General features: G+C 45.0%; 2 protein-coding genes across 2 annotated transcripts; one reads left to right on the top strand and one right to left on the bottom strand.

Moving 5' to 3' along the window:
• On the top strand, window positions 1-762 carry LOC117883287 (olfactory receptor 51G2-like; the record flags this gene model as incomplete). Its single annotated transcript, XM_034782505.1, has 1 exon — window positions 1-762. A coding segment is annotated over one exon (762 nt), but the record flags the coding sequence as incomplete, so codon positions are not given.
• Window positions 763-15,635: 14,873 nt separating this feature from the next.
• On the bottom strand, window positions 15,636-16,655 carry LOC117883230 (putative olfactory receptor 52P1). The gene has a single exon (XM_034782372.1). The coding sequence runs from the start codon at window positions 16,653-16,655 to the stop codon at window positions 15,636-15,638; it is 1,020 nt and encodes a 339-aa protein (XP_034638263.1).
• Window positions 16,656-17,074: the final 419 nt, after the last annotated feature.

The following is a 17,074-nucleotide window of genomic DNA, read 5'->3' as shown; positions in this document are numbered from 1 at the left end:
GAGCCCATGTACATTTTCCTTTCCATGTTGGCTGCCACAGACCTTGGCTTATCGATATCCACCATGCCTACAATACTGGGCATATATTTGTTTAACTCTAGCGAGATCAGCCTCGATGCCTGTTTTGCCCAGCTGTTCTTCATCCACTCATTTGCATTCATTGAATCCTCCATACTCTTGCTGATGGCGTTTGACCGCTTTGTCGCGATCTCTAACCCGCTGAGATATGCTTCCATCTTAACCCTGCCGAGAATAGCCAAGATGGGACTGGTGTGTGTGCTAAGAGGGGTGGCCGTATCATTCCCATTCCCCTTTCTCCTGAAACGGTTCCAATACTGTCGAGCCAATGTCCTTTCCCATTCCTACTGCCTGCACCAGGATGTTATGAAGCTGGCTTGTTCGGATATCACAGTTAACTACATCTATGGCTTGTTTCTTACAGTCTTCACGGTGGGATTGGATTCACTGCTCATTTTCCTCTCTTATGTGATGATCCTCAAAACTGTGCTGAGTGTTGCATCACACACGGAGTGCCTCAGGGCCCTGAACACCTGTGTCTCCCACCTCTGTGCTGTCCTGCTCTTCTACACACCAGATATCGGTTTGTCTTTGATACACAGATTGGGGAAGGGCTCTTCTCCCTTACTACAGATTGTCCTGGGCTACATCTACCTGCTCGTCCCACCCCTGATGAACCCAATCGTGTACAGCGTGAAAAGCAAACACCTTCGGGCGAGGATAATCAGAGTGTTTGTCAAGTGAAATATCAGTGCTGGCTCCAGTGCTGCTGACCTGGGAGTTGAAAAAACACCAGGCATCTATTCCTTGCTGGACCCTTACATATGAGACAACATGAGCTACTGATCTCCACGCTATAGAGAGAGGTTCAGACAGTGTTTAAGGGCTGGAACAACAGGAGAGGGGCTGTTGAGGAGGGACAGCTCACTGGGGGATGGAGACCAAGGCAGTCAGCAGCATTTACAATGCTTGTCTACACTACCAAGTTTTGTCAATGAAACTAATGTCAACATGAAAAAATCGACAAAAGCAAAGTCGCCAAAGCTAGTCTACATTTGCTTCCTCTGTCAACCGATCATGTCCACATTCAGGGCACCATTGACGACAGCGTGAGCAATGCACTGTGAGTATGTATCCCACAGTGCCTGGTGACACCGTTATGACTTTGCACCCCATAATGCTTTATGGAATTATGCTTATCAATGTAAATATGACATAACTGGAATATGTTTTATGCTACATATGCCATGTAACATATCCCTGTAAAGGTTATAATCTACTGAATCTATTCATCCTATTTGTATGCATGTATCATTTTTGTATTAGAAGTTATGAATATTGGCTGTATACTTGTTTGATTTTAAATAGCCTTAGTAAGGCATTTGGTCAGTTTCTTATAAAAGGAATTTGCAAGTTAAGTGCCCAGTCAAGAAACACTTAGCGGACAATGGCACCTTGGAAAACTCCAATCCACATTGGTATCCTTTGGGGGTGGAGCGGCTATCTCCTGACTTTGAACTTGGGACAGTCAAAGTAGCATGTGAACAATGGCTGCCACCTACTCTTAATCTACTCTTTATATCAGGGATGCATCAAATTTCACTACTGTGTTGATCTTTCACAAACTGATGCAGAAAAGGGTTAGGATATCCTTGGTCAGAACTAGTACAATGGGACTTCTCCACTCACTGTGTGATTCCTTCAGCTCTCCCCATGGTAAAATGACCTGGAATTCATCTCACATAGTACCCCACATTTTTCGAGGTATCCTTTGGGGGTGGAGCGGCTATCTCCTGACTTTGAACTTGGGACGGTCAAAGTAGCATGTGAACAATGGCTGCCACCTGTAAAGTTCTGAGTCATGCATGGTCATGTGACTTGCTCATGTGACTCCAAAACTCCAGCTTGCAGCTGGATTCTGCATTGGAGAGAGGAGTGGGTCTCTAACCACAGTCTATTTAAGCCCCTGGGAGACCCCCTCCATATTGTTTTCAGCTGGCTCAAGAGAGAGCCTCTCCACCCCCAAAGGATATCTGAAAGAAACTGGAACAAAGGACAGTAACTACAGGGGGTGTGAGTGATTGCTGGACCCAGACTAGAAGGTGGCTAGTCTGTAAAAGGAAGCTTACTGGAACTCCTCTGAGGGTGAGACTTCATCTGTAATCATTTTCTTACTGTACTAGGTTTAGACTTGTGTGTTTTATTTTATTTTGCTTGGTAATTCACTTGGTTCTGTCTGTTATTACTTGGAACCACTTAAATCCTACTTTTTGTAGTTAATAAAATCACTTTTTACCTATTAATTAACCCAAAGTATGTATTAATGCCCGGGGGAGCAAACAGCTGTGCATACCTCTCTAGCAGTGTTGTAGAGGGTGAACAATGTATGAGTTTACTATGTATAAGCTTTATACGGGGAAAACGGATTTGTTTGAGGTTTGGACCCCATTGGGAGCTGGGCATCTGAGTGTTGGAGACAGGAACACTTCTTAGGCTGTTTTCAGTTAAGTCTGCAGCTTTTGTGGGATGTTGTTCAGACCTGGGGCTGTGTTTGTAGCAAGCTAGCGTGTCTGGCTCAAACCAGGCAGGGCACTGAAGTCCCAAGGGAAAACAGGCTCAGAGGTAGTCTCAACACATCAGTTGGCAGTCCCCAAGGGAGTTTCTGTGATCCAACCTGTCACAATCATGTGTCGCTAGGTGTTGTGGAAAGGCACAAACGGAGCGTGGTGCATCCTGGGACATGCAAAATGTCCCGTCATGCACTTCTTTGTGTCCCAGCCCTACAATGGTTTCCGGCTTCCTTTCGTGCTGTTTTTCCAAACAGTCTTTGTAGTGCGCACCAACATCTGCACTGAGATAGGATGGATCCCACACTTTTCTCCTATGCGCTGTTAACTTTTGTGAGGAGATCGCGTATGGCAGCACAGTTACTCACGAAGCTACTGACAGAGGACGACTCGTAGGTGCCCGACATTCTGCCTGATATGGACAGCAGCAACTTATCAGTGCTTTGTGCATTCACAGAGCAGCTGCACACGGTAGATTGTCGCTTTTGGGCTAGGGAAACAAGCACTGATTGGTGGGATCGCATTGTCATGCAGGTGTGGGGTGAAGACCAGTAGGTACAGAACTTTAGGATGCGTAAAGCAACCTTCCTGGAGCTATGTGCTGAGCTGGCCCCCGACCTGCGGCACATGGACACCAGAATGAGAGCTGCCCTTTCAGTAGAGAAGTGTGTTGCAATCGCTGTGTGGAAACTGGTGAATCCAGAATGCTACCGGTCAGTTGCAAATCAATTTGGAGGGGGGAAATCCACTGTTGGGGCTGTATTACTCCAAGTGTGCAGGGCAATAAATCGCATCTTGCTACGGAAGACCATGACTCTGGGAAATGGGCATGAAATAGTGGATGGCTTTGCAGAGATGGGTTTCCCTAACTGTGGCAGTGCAATTGATGGCGCACACATTCCAATTTTAGCACCAGACCACCTTGCATCAGAGTACAGCAATAGGAAAGGATGTTGTAAGTGCTTGTGGATCACCGTGGGCGTTTCACAGACATCAGTGCAGGCTGGTCTGGAAAGGTGCATGACACATTCCTCTTCAGGAACAGTGGCCTGTACAGAAAGCTGCAGGCGGGGACTTTCCTTCCAGACCACGAGATCACAGTGGGGGATGTGGAAATGCCCATAGTAATCCTGGGAGATCCGGCTTACCCCTTACAGCCCTGGCTCATTAAACCTAACACTGGTCACCTGGACAGCAGCAAGGAGCGTTTTAACAACAGGCTGAGCAAGTGCCGTATGGTAGTTGAATGTGCCTTTGGCCGTTTGAAAGCTCACTGCAGGTGTCTCAATGGCAGGCTAGACCTTACTGAGGATAATATTCCCGTGGTCAGCCGCATGCAATAACCCCTGGAGATCTTCAGTTTGAGAGCCTTCCTCTGGGAGTGAAGAAATGATTCGCTGATACCAGAGGCTCCCACCATCTGCATTCTGTGTGGAAATGCTGCCACAAGTTACGGGACCAAAAAACATTCTTAATTGATCGTAGTAGTGTACCTCTGCATACCGCCCATGCAGTTGTAATATCCATTCCATTAATAGGCAGTAGGTTTAAAACAAATAAGAGGAAGTATTTTTTCACACAATGCACAGTCAACCTGTGGAACTCCCTGCCATAGGATGTTGTGAAGGCCAAGACTATAACAGGGTTCAAAAAAGAACTAGATAAATTCATGGAGCATAGGTCAATCAATAGCTATTAGCCAGAATGGGCAGGAATGGTGTCCCTGGCCTCTGTTTGCCAGAAGCTGGGAATGGGCAACAGGGGATGGGTCACTTGATGATTACTTGTTCTGTTCATTCCCTCTTGGGGCACCTGGTTCTGGCCACTGTCGGAAGACAGGATACTAGGCTAGATGGACCTTTGGTCCAATCCAGCATGGCCATTCTTCTGTTCTTCTGTTCTTATGAGTTCATCTGTCCCTCGATGTGGGAAGGATATGCCACAAGCATGTGTTAACCAAGCTGAGATATTCCCCAAACATTTCACTCAAAGGCACACTGGTTTAGGTGAAGCAAAAAAACAAGTTTATCCACAGAAAGATAGATTTTAAGCAATTATGATACCAAACAGATCAAAGCAGATTATCTAGCAAATCAACAAAAATGCAAACTAAGCCTAAAATACTGGTTAGTATTTAGCAGATGACACCATAATCCCAAACGGACCTACCTAGGCCACCCAAATACAAACAGCAGACACCAGCCAATTTCCCAGTGTCTCAGGCTCACTGCCCCCCTCCCGGTAGAGTATAAACCCAAAATTATACTATCTTGCACTACACAGAGATCTGTACAATATAAACTCATTACCAGAGTTTGCCCTCCCCTTGATGAGGGAAAGATATTCAACAAGCACCTGTGTTAACCACGCAGAGATTTTTCCCAGACACTTCACTCAAAGGCACACTGGTTTAGAGAAAGCAAAAAACAAGTTAAACTACAAAAAGATAAGTATCAGAGGGGTAGCCGTGTTAGTCTGGATCTGTAAAAAGCAACAGAGGGTTCTGTGGCACCTTTAAGACTAACAGATGTATTGGAGCAATACATTGCTCCAATACATCTGTTAGTCTATAAGGTGCCACAGGACCCTCTACAAAAAGATAGATTTTAAGTGATTATAAGTGATAGAAACAGATCAAAGCAGATTAGCTAGCAAATCAACAAAAACGCAAACTAAGCCTAAAATGCTGGTTAGTTTGGATATGAATTAACAATTTCTCACCCTGGCTGGTGATACAAGCAGTCCACCAGGTTTCCATACACAGGCTAGAAATGTTTTTAGCCTGGGACCAGCACTTTCCCCAGTTTGGTCTTTCTTCCTCATGTGTTGCCAGGAGTTCTCTTGTGTGGGGAGTGAGGCCACTAAGTGGTGTCACACCCCACCTTTTATAGCTTTAACCTCTGGCTGGAATCCTTTGTTCCATAAACAGTTCCCAGTCCAGTTTGTGGAAAAATACAGGTACCCAAAATGGAGTTCAGTATCATGTGGTCTGGTCACATGCCCTTGCATGCCCTTCTGAGTCATAGCAGCCATTACCCATAGGCTGTCTGGAGCGTTCTCAGGAAGGTTCACCAGGTGGGGGATAAGCTTCCCCTTAAGGTTTCTTGTTTCCCCTAATGGCCCAGTACCCGGAATAGGCCCTTCACAACCAGCTGTCCTGACTGGAGGCATTTTGCCTAGTGGGTATCACCCAGGTGTAACTACATTTGAAATACAGATACATAGTCAATATTCATAACCTCAGATACAAAAATGATATATGCACAGAAATAGAATAATCCTTTTCTGCAAATCAAAACTTTTCCAGTGACACTGACAAGACATACCTTGGACAAAATGAATCATAATTATGTTATAATTATATCATAATCATAAAACTATAAAGAATAGGGGGAACAGTGTCACAATGAGCTTATGAGGAGGATCCCCTCCTAGGCTTTTTAAATATTCAAATGATATCTGTAATGCGCATTACAAAACATAATCCCTACTATACATATAAAACGATAGGGTCTAAATTAGCTCTTGCAACTCAAGAAAGGGATCTTGGGGTCGTCAGAGATAGTTTTCTGAAAACATCTACAGACACTCCTCGACTTACTCAAGCGTTCCGTTCCAGAATGCCTTGCGTAACTTGAATTTTGCATAAGTTGGAAACATATACCCGACCATTACGCAAAAAAAAAAAAAAAAAAAAACTATTTCTAGCTTGCAGATTTCCGTAAATCGGGTTTTACATAACCTGGGGGGCATCTGTACTTAGTGTGCAGCAGCAGTCAAGAATGCTAACAGAATGTTAGGAACCATTAGGAAAGGGATAGATAGGAAGATAGAAAGTATAATAATGCCTCTATTTAGTCCCCCACCATGGGTACTGCGTGCAATTCTGTTCTCCTCATCTCAAAACAAACATATTAGAAATGGAAAATGAATAGAGAAGGGGAACAAAACTGATCAGCTTCCATCTGAGGAGAGATTTAAAAGACTGGGACTTTTCAGCTTGGAAAAGAGACGATAAGAGGGGATAAGATAGTGGTCTATAAATTCATGAATGGTGTGGAAGAAATGAATACAGAAGTCTTGTTTATCCTTCACTTAACACAAGAACCAGGAGTCACTCAAGGAAATTAATAGACAGCAGGTTTAAAACAAAGAAAGGAACACACAACACACTGTCAACCTGTGGAACTCATTGCCAAGGGATGTTGTGAAGGCCAAAAATATAATGGGGTTCAAAATCAACTAGATAAGTTCATGGAGGATAGGTCCATCAATGGCTGTTAGCCAAGATGTTCAGGGATGCAACCCCATGTTCTGGGTGTCCTAGCCTCTGTTTTCCAGATGATGGGACTGGACGACAGGAGATGGATCCCTCGATAATAGCCCTGTTCTGTTCTTTCCTTCTGAAGCCCCTTGCATTGGCCTCTGTCATGATACTGGACTAGATGGACCATTTGTCTGACCCAGTATGGCCAATCTTATATTCTTATCTCAGTCTCCTTTTTCTTCTCTGGTTGCTGGCCCTCAGAGTGAACGGGGCCCACATGCCCCACTACCTCAAACAGTCCCTGCCATTGAACCAGTAATTTGAACAGTAAACTTGATAGTAACAACATTCAGTCCCCCAGTCTGAACACTCGCAGCTGAACCCCTTTGTTCTAGGCCTTCTCTTGTACATGTTATACATTTATCAAAATTCTTCTAGCGAATACCCACAAAGCCTTGAGCAATTTTCTTACCATTCAACAGTTCAAAGAGAAAACTTGGAGGCTCGAGGCACCTTCCTGATAGCAAAATAAGGTGGGGGAAGAGTTGGTCCAAGTCTTTGCAATCCAGGGCTACAAACTTCTTTAATGTCGCAATCAAACTTATGTGAAATCACTCTACCAACCCATCACTTTGGGGATGGTAGATCGACGTTCTGAATGTCTTTACCCTTCGTAGATTGCACAGTTCTTTCATTAGTTGTATAGTGAAGTTAGGTCTTTGATCAGTAAGGATTTCTTGGAATATTACCACCCGGGAAAGGAATTTCATAAGCTTATTTGCTCATTTGGCTCATAGCCAGGGTGCTAGGACTATGCCTAGAGGGCAATAAACCTGGCCAAATGCATTTGTCAATGAACTGTGCCTGTGGTCTTTCTTTATGAGTAACATCGAGGTCTGCTGAATTTGCTGGTTGCCTGATCTGTGAATCCTGATTACACTGGAGCTCCAAGGACAGAAGCTCTGAACAGCCTGAACAGCGTTACGGAGGCAACAACTTTCCAGCCTTCAGCACTTAACAGCAGCCAGCTGACACTCTGAGCCCAGGGGTGAACAGCTTTACCGTCTGGACCTGTTGTACCACCTGCCAAAAATGTGGCCACTGCCCCAGTCACTGGGGTTCCACCACTTCCCCATTCACCACAGAGAGTTATTCATAGGCCTGGCTAAGGATAACATTATGTAATGGAAGTCACGGATTCCATGACTTTCAGAGACCTCCAGGACATTTTCCACTTTATCCCCGGGGCGGCGGTGCCAGAGCTGTCAGCCGGTGGGGCCCCCAATCTCTCAGATCTCATGGGTGGCCAAGGAGCCAACAGCTCTCAGCTCTCTGGGGCCCCAGATCTCTGTGTTGCTGGTGCTGCTGCGGGGGCCACGGAGCTGTTAGCTGTGGCGGCCACATGTGCTGGACCTTCCCACCTCCAGAAATGAGGCTTGGGTTCTCATCCTCGTGATCGGGCTTTAATAATCCCTCTGTAAGTCCCCCTGCCTTATTTTTAGTAAAAGTCACAGACAGGTCACGGACGTCCATGATTTTTTCTTTATTGCCCACAATTTGTGACTTTAAGTAAAAATAACTCTGACAAAATCTTAACCTTAGTCATGACTGATCTGCCCCCTGATCTGGTCTGCCCCTCGTTCCTGAATTGTGTTGCAGGTCAGGATAGCCACTCCCTGTGTGAATGCATTCTGGATGCTATCAAGGGCTGTGGTTGTTGCACGCCCACTGAACTGGCTGGAAGTGTCGTCCACAGCATCATCTTTTTCCTCCCCTGTTCCTACCAACTCTGCTGGTTCTACGCATACTCTCACCGGGGTGTCAGCCTCCATCTTCTCGGTCAGCCATTCTCCCCGTTCCTGCAGAACTTCCTTAAAGTGGTTCTAGTCCCTGCGCAATATGACCAGAAAGCCAGATATTGGAAATAATTTCCCTACTAAATATATTCAGGTTTAGCACAAATAAGTTTCCACACAAGGATTCCTTTATTAGTCCAAAGGGAACTTGTTGCTGATTTCATCCAAAATACAATTACAAGCAGATACACACTTATGTGTTACATTCTAGCAACCATACAGTGATATGCATTAGCTAAATATTCAGCTCAGGATCAGGAAATACGTTCCCATCATGGCGTGACTCCAGAAGGGTAAGGAAAACCTCTGACAAAGGAACCCTTAAAAAATTACTCTTTATAAGAACATAAGAATGGCCATCCTCTGTCAGATCAATGGCCCATCTAGCCCTGTATCCTGTCCTGTGACAGTGGTCAATGCCAGGTGCTTCAGATGGAATGAACAGAACAGGTAATCATCAAGTGATCCACCCCTGTTGCCCCTTCCCGGGTTCTAGAAAACAGAAGCTAGGGACACTTGAGAGCATGGTTTTGTATCCCTGCCCATCCTGGCTAATAGCCACTTATGGACCTATCCTCCATGAACGTATCTAGTTCCTACTTGTTGTAGTCTTAGCCTTCACAACATCCTCTGGCAAAGAGTTCCACAGGTTGACTGTGTGTTGTGTGAAGAAATACCTCCTTTTGTTCATTTTAAACCTGTTGCCTATTAATTTAGTTTGGTGACCTCTAGTTCTTGTGTTATGAGAAAGAATAATTAACAGTTTCTTATTTACCTTCTCCACATCAGTCATAATTTTATAGACCTCTATCGTATCCCCCCTCAGTTGTATCTTTTCCAAGCTGAAAAATCCCAGTCTTATTAATCTCTCCTCATATGGTATGTGTTCCATACCCCTAATCATTTCTGTTGCCCTTCTCTGTACCTTTTCCAATTCTAATCTGTATTTTTTAAGATGGGGCGCCCACATCTGAATGCAGATTCAAGATGTGGGTGTACCATTGCTTTATATAGAGGCAATATGCTATTTTCTATTTCATTACCTATCCTTGTCCTAATGATTCCCAACGTTCTGCTAGCTTTTTTGAGTGCTGCTAGACATTTTGTGGATGTTTTCATAGAACTATCCGCAATGACTCCGAGAACTCTTTTTTGAATGGTAACAGCTATTTTCAACCCCATCATTATATATGTGTAGTTGAGATTATGTTTTCCAATGTGCATTACTTCGTATTTCTCAACACTGAATTTCATCTGCCATTTTATTGCCCAGTCACCCAGTTTTGCAGGATACCTTTGTAATTCTTTGCAGTCTACTTAGGACATAAATATCTTGAGTAATTTTGTATCATCTGCAAACCTTGCCACCTCACTTTTAACCCCTTTCTCCAGATCATTTAAGAATATGTTAAACAGTAGTTGCCTCAATATACCATCTGGTCCTGGTGACTTACTACGGTTTAATTTATCTATTTGTTCCAAAACCTCTTCTAATGATACCTCAATCTGGGACAGTTCCTCAGATTTGTCACCTAAAAAGAATGGCTCAGGTTTGGGAATCTCCCTCACATTCCAAGCCATGAAGACCGATGCAAAGAATTCATTAATTTTCTCCGCAACGGCCCTTTTTGGTCTTCTTACTGTATTTTTTAATGTATGGTATACATTTCAATTGAGCATCTATTATGATGTCTTTAAAAAGTTTCCATGCAGCTTGCAGGGATTTCACTTTTGGCACTGTGCCTTTTCATTTCTGTTTAACTAACTTCCTCAATTTTGTGTAGGCCCGCTTTCTGAAATTAAATGCTACCATGGTGGGCTGCTGGGATGTGCCACCCCAAACAGGATGTAAAATTTTGTGATGTTCTGGTCACTATTACAAAGTGGTCCAGCTATATTCATCCCTTAGACCAGATCTTGTGCTCCACTTAGGGCTAAATCAAAAATTGCCTCTCCTCTTATGGGTTCCAGGACTAGCTGCTCCAAGAACCAGTCATTTAAGGTGTCAAGAAACTTTGTCACTGCATCCCATGCTGAGGTGACATGTACCCCATCAATATAGGGATAGCTGAACCCCCCCCCCCCACACACACACACACTATTACTGAGTTTTTTATTTGTATAGCCTCTCTAAGCTCCCTGTCATTTTCACAGTCAGTATCACCATCCTGATCAGGTGATATCCATACTGCTAATTTCTTATTATTATTCTATGGTATAGTTTGGTTCATGTAAGGTTTTTTCTTCAGTTGATTCTATGCATTCTTTCAAATATAGTGCCACTTCCCTGCAAGGGTGACCAGTTCGGGTAAGTATCGAATTTCAATACTGTGTTGATCTTTCAGAAATTGATGCAGAAATGGGTTGTGCTATCCTGCATCAGAACTAGAACCATGGGACTTCTCTACTCACTGTGTGATTCCTTCACCACTCTCAGGGCCAAAATGCCCTGCAGGCAGATTGTATATGTTTATGAAGTTGTCAGGGTTCCCTCCTCACTCTGAACTCTGGGGTACAGATGAGGGGACCCACATGAAAGACCCCCTAAGCTTATTTCTACCAGCTTAGGTTAAAAACTTCCCCAAGGCACAAATCCTTTCCTTGTTCTTGGAAGGTATTGCTGCCACCACCAAGTGATTTAGACAAAGATTCAGGAAAAGGACCATTTGGAGTTCCTATTTCCCCAAAATATCCCCCCAAGCCCCTTCCCCACCCCTTTCCTGGGGATGCTTGAGAATAATATACCAACCAATTGCCTTTAATAAAAGTACAGACCAGACCCTTTATTTTTAGACACTAAAAATAATCAGGTTCTTAAAAGAACTTTATTATAAAGAAAAAAGTGAAAGAAGCACCTATGTAAAATCAGGATGGAAGGTAACTTTACAGCGTAAATAAAAAGATTTAAAACACAGAGGATTCCCCTCTAGGCTTAGCTTCAAAGTTACAAAAAAACAGCAATAAAACTCCCTCTTAGCATAGGGAAAATTCACAAGCTAAAACAAAAGATAATCTAATGCATTTCCTTGCTATTACTTACAATTTCTGTAATTTTAGATGTATCAGTTCATGATCTTTTTAGGAGCTGGGTTACCTGCTTGGTCTCTCTCTTTGTCCCGAGAGGGAACAAAACGAAGAGCACAAACAACCCCCCCCACCTCCAGATTTCCCCATTGGTCCTTCTGGTCAGGTGCCAACTAGGTTAATTGAACTGATTAACCCCTTACAGGTAAGTGATTCTGTATCTCTGGCCAGGAGGGATTTGATGTTACTGCATAAATAAATGTTGTTACCCTTCCCTTGATATTTATGACAGAAGCTTTTTTCCTATATTTTTCCTGTATTTTACTCCATTTTCAGTGAATGCAGGGTCTCTCAAACCACTGGAAATCTGTAAGTAAAGCAGAAAACTGCATCTGCCGGTTCACTGTAATGTAAAAATGACCATGTCTTGGAATATTCCGATATAAATGAGAAAGACCAAGACATAAATTTGCTTATTCTAGTGTCCCTAGTTCACTTTTTCTCCTTCTTTGGACTTTGTGCCACTTACTCACCTATGGCATTTGCATGCCTCTGCTCTTTGGTTGATGTCTGGCTCCTATACCTGGCCCAGCTGTGAGACTCCTCCTGCTGTTATGTCTGCTGATGCTGGAGCAACTCAGCCAAGGGGGCTGGAACACGGGGGGCCAGGGCCCACTTTTAAACGTGGTTCAGTTTTTCACTGGCAAACAACAGATGGTAGGGGCCTCAGGGGAGGGGATGCTGGTCTGTAGGAGAGGAGGGACTCAGCAAACGGTGGGCAAAGGGGCATGGGAAAAGGAGAGTGAAGGAGAGGAGATATTTAGTGAGCAGGGGAGTGGAGGAGAGGAAGGACACAGCTAATGGCAGGTGGGGGGAGCATGAGGGAGGGGGTGGAGGACAGGAGGGAGTCTGGACTAGAGCCAACACCGTGGGGAACGGAGGACCCCATGGGCCAGTGGAGGAGGGGAGAGGCTTGGTGAGTGGTGGGCTGTGGGGGCCTCTTGGGGGAGGAGAGGAAGGATTCAGTGATAAGCAAAGGGGGCCTTGGCAGAGGGGCGGAGCAGGGACAAGAAGAGGTGGAGTGTGGGAGGGGCCATAGGGAAAAAGCAGGAGGGGACATCGGGGGTGGAGCGCAGGCCAGGACACCACGGACCAGGTTTCTCCTCTCTCAAAGGTTGGGGGCTGCATGGCCTAGGGAGGTTTAGCCTACCCTGGTCTATTATACTTGCTGCCTACCCAGGCCACTTGCTACCACTTCCCTGCCAATGTCCCAAGGTCTCCATCTGGGGTAAAGCAGCATGAAGGGTGTCTGCTCACCCCAAGGAACCTTCTCGTGGTTGCATGTAACAAGGTCTTACTCCTTTCTTCTCAAGCAGCAACTGCCTCTTCCTGTGGTACGGCTGGACCTCTGAGGGCCAGCTCAGTCCCCAGGCTTTCCCCTGCTGGGGCACTCCAAAGAGCAAATAAAGGGGATCAATCAAGTCCCGCATTCATATGAGAGATTAGTGCTTCCCTCTCAGGCTGTCCCTGCAGCAGGCCCTCCCTTCTCTCAGAGAGGGACCTTTGGGCAGTTTTTCAGGGGGAGATTCTGCCTTCCCTCAGCTCATCTCCCCTGGAGCTGCTGGTAGCAGGACTGCTCTCCTCCCTGGTCTACCATAAAACAAGCTGCTCCCCTGACTTTTTGCCCTTCTCAAGCACTTCTCGTCAGACGTGATTTCTCTTTCCCATTTGCCTGTTAATTTACTTGCTGAACGTTTGGCTTCTTTTAACTCAATTTGAAATATAGCTACAAACTCATTGACATTGGGAAGTAATCCTGCTGCTTCGTATACATCTCTGTCTTTAGATCGTATCCATTTTGAACCAGCATTTACCGTATCCAGAATCTTTCTTTGGAGCACCATGAGAAAAACAAAACTCATTTTTTCTATTAATTTCTTTAATGCTGGAGGCTCATAAACTTCATCGGGATTTTTGCTCAGGAGAATTATTTCCGTGGGTGCCTTCATTGGGTCTAAATACTGAATCTGAGAGGAAGGAGTGATTGATACTGGTTATTGATCAATTGTGTAGTCAATTGCTTGACCAAGCTTTCATTTGTTATGAAATATTCAAATGTTCAAGAGGCCAAATAAACAATGTCAGGTTTACTGTTCTAGCCCCATAATAAAATAGTACAGGAAAACGCTTTTATCCGATACCAGTCTCNTTTCTGAGTAAGGTGAATGTAACATCACTGCACAAAGCAACAGAGGGCCCTGTGGCACCTTTGAGACTAACTGAAGTATTGGGAGCATATACTCCCAATACTTCAGTTAGTCTCAAAGGTGCCACAGGACCCTCTGTTGCTTTGTGCAGTGATGTTACATTCACCTTACTCAGAAAAGGTGCTCCCCAAAGTTACATTTCAGATTTTATCATTTATATGAAGATGTCACAAGTTACACATCTCTTTACACATCACTAAAATCCAACCCATCTGTTTGTCCCAGTTCCCTAATGTAAGTGGGGAACTATTGTTGGGAACTTTCCTGGCTTCTGCATTACCCCAGGGGAATTCGCTGAGGAAAAGGTCTGAGGCCCCACTCCCTTTTCCCACAGGCCTGTCTGACCTCAAGGACTCTCCTGTGTGGTAGAATCCTCATAATGGTGACACGGCTGGACCCAGGGTTCCTGGGAGGCTAAACCCCCAGTCTCATCGTGGTCACTTAGGACAGGGGCTAGGGTGTCCCCACTCCAGGGTACTCTCACCGGACGCTTCCCTGACCCACTGATCACTAAATTAAGTTCAAACCAAATATAATGTATTAAACATCAACTGTAAGAACAATGAACAAAAGAATGGGAAAGGTTCATGAAAACAAGAAACCCCGCTCTGTGGGCATGGGGATATCACAAAGAGCCCTCTCTGGGACGTAAGGAAAGTTCATAGTCTGTTCCACTCCAAAATCAACTGTGCAAAGCAGTAAGTTATATGTACTCAAAGGTGATGTAGTAGTTAAATACAGCAGTCCAGTTCTCAAAAACACATGGTTTCACAACTCTCACCAGTAAGTTCTAGTAGAATGTCCTCAATTCCTACAGCAGCTTTCCTGTATTAGGACTTTCCACCTGAAACATTAGGATTATCCTCCAGGTTTCCTGATGGATTCGGCGTAGAAAAATCAGGCAAATTTTGCTCACAGGATCACTGTTCATATGATAAAGAAGTTCAGCATTGCCGTTTCTTTCTTTTTCTCTTTGGCTATCTGATAGTGTAGCTTCTGTTTGTAAAACTGAACAAGAACCATGACCGCATAGGGACTAATGGAAAACCACTTTGCATCAAAATGCTACAGTATTTTATGGTAGTCTTTGGGCAGGTATACGCTACAGCTGGGATCGTCGCTCTGAGATTGATCCACCGGCGGTTGATTTAGCGGGTCTAGTAAAGACCCACCAAATCGACTGCAGACCCCCAATGAGAAGAGTAAGATAAGTCGACGGGAGATTTTCTCCCATCGACTGCCCCGTGGTGTAGACCCTGCGGTAGCTTGATCTAAGGTATGTCGACTCCAGCTACGTTATTCACGTAGCTGGAGTTGCGGAGAGTAGGTTCACTTACCACGGTAGTGTAGACATAGCCTTACAGTTACGGAAAGGCTGAGTAACAGGGTGTGTGGGGATGGAGGCTGATGGGTGACAATGAAAGAGGTCAGGTGATGGTCAAAGAGAGGGAACTCAGCAATAGAAAGAGCAGTGCTTAGTGATGGAGTGATAAGATATTGTGTGGGAGGAACTTCTCAGACTATGAACTTCCATAATGCTTAGCTCAACCAAACTGAGACAGGGTGCCCTTGATTAACGAGGAGATATGCTTCCCCCCTCTTGTCACACAGGTTTAAAGTCAGTGGCCACAGGCAATCACCTTCTGCAGGTGGATTTTACTACTTTGTCACGAAGCTCTTTGGTTCTGACCCCATAAATGATAGGGTTGAGCATGGGAGGGATGAGGAGATAGAGGTCGGCCAAGATGATATGAACATGGGGAGTGATGCCTTGACCAAACCGGTTGGTGAGATTGGAGAAGAGGCCAGGGATATAATATGTCAGCATCACACAGATGTGGGCTGTGCAGGTGTTGAGGGCTTTCTGGTGGCCGTTCTCAGAGGAGATTCTGAGGACTGCCCTGATGATCAGACCGTAGGACAGGGCAATGAGCGTCAGGTCAAACCCATTGATTACAAACATTAGCACCATGGCATATATCCTGGTGACTGTGATGTCCCCACACACCATCTTCACCACAGCTATGTACTCGCACTGCGTGTGGGGGATAATGCGGTTGGCACAGAATGGCTGCTGACTTATGAGCAGGGGTAGGGGCAGAATGAAGAGAATAGCTCTTATCAAACCTACAAGCCCTAGCTTAGCTAGTCGTGCACTGCTGAGGATGGTGGCGTATCTCAGAGGATTACATATGGCAATGTAGCGATCAAAGGCCATTGTCACGAGGGTGCCTGAGTGCATAACAGAAACCATGTGGAGGAAGAACATCTGGGTGAGGCAGCCAACTGCAGTAATGCCTTTCAAATTGAACCAAAATATACACAGTGCCTTTGGCACGACGAAAGTAGGTGTGGCGATGTCTGTGAGTGCCAGCATGCTGAGCAGCAGGTACATCGGCTTGTGCAGGGTCTGTTCCTTACCTACAATAAACAGAAGTGTGAAATTTCCCAAGAGGCTGATAGTGTAGAATGTAGAGAAAGGGATGGATATCCAGATGTGGGCAGCCTCCAGGCCAGGGATGCCCATTAAGATGAATGTTGAAGGGTCAGAGGGGGTGAGGTTGAAAGCTGCCATGAGGTGGTCGATGCGTCGATTTGACTCAGAAATGCTCAAGGTGCCTGTGAAGGGAGAGAAGCACAGCGAGGGGGGGTACATGCTTTATAACAAATAGTACGGTAAATATTTTATCGTTATTAACAATCTAGGAGTCCTCTTGAGTGTGGAGTGAAGAACCACCGATGATGTCACTTCCTGCTTTATATAGCTTTAGCATAGGGCGGGAACCCTTTGTTTCAAAACTTGGTTCCCAGACCAGTTTGTGGGAAAATTACAGACTTCCCAAGATGGAGTCCAGAGTTATGGGGCCAGGTCACATGCCCTTGTAGAGTCATAGCATCTGTCAAGGTTCCTTCCCCACTCTGAACTTTAGGGTACAGATGTGGGGACCTGCATGAAAACCTCTAAGCTTAACTACCAGCTTAAGTCTGCTTTTGCTGCCACCACACAAATGCTTTATGAGTTATTTGGGAAACTCTGTCTCCCCCCCAAAAACCTTTCCCTCCCTGGGTAGCCTT

Source organism: Trachemys scripta, chromosome 1 (genome assembly GCF_013100865.1).
Source record: "Trachemys scripta elegans isolate TJP31775 chromosome 1, CAS_Tse_1.0, whole genome shotgun sequence".
NCBI lineage: Eukaryota > Metazoa > Chordata > Testudines > Emydidae > Trachemys > Trachemys scripta.
The sequence above is the reverse complement of the archived record's forward strand: the minus strand, read 5'-3'. Positions and strand labels throughout refer to the sequence as shown.

Bases quoted from the DNA above. Each gene is read 5' to 3' on its own strand.
- LOC117883230 (XM_034782372.1), bottom strand. From the start codon at position 16,655: ATGTACCCCCCCTCGCTGTGCTTCTCTCCCTTCACAGGCACCTTGAGC.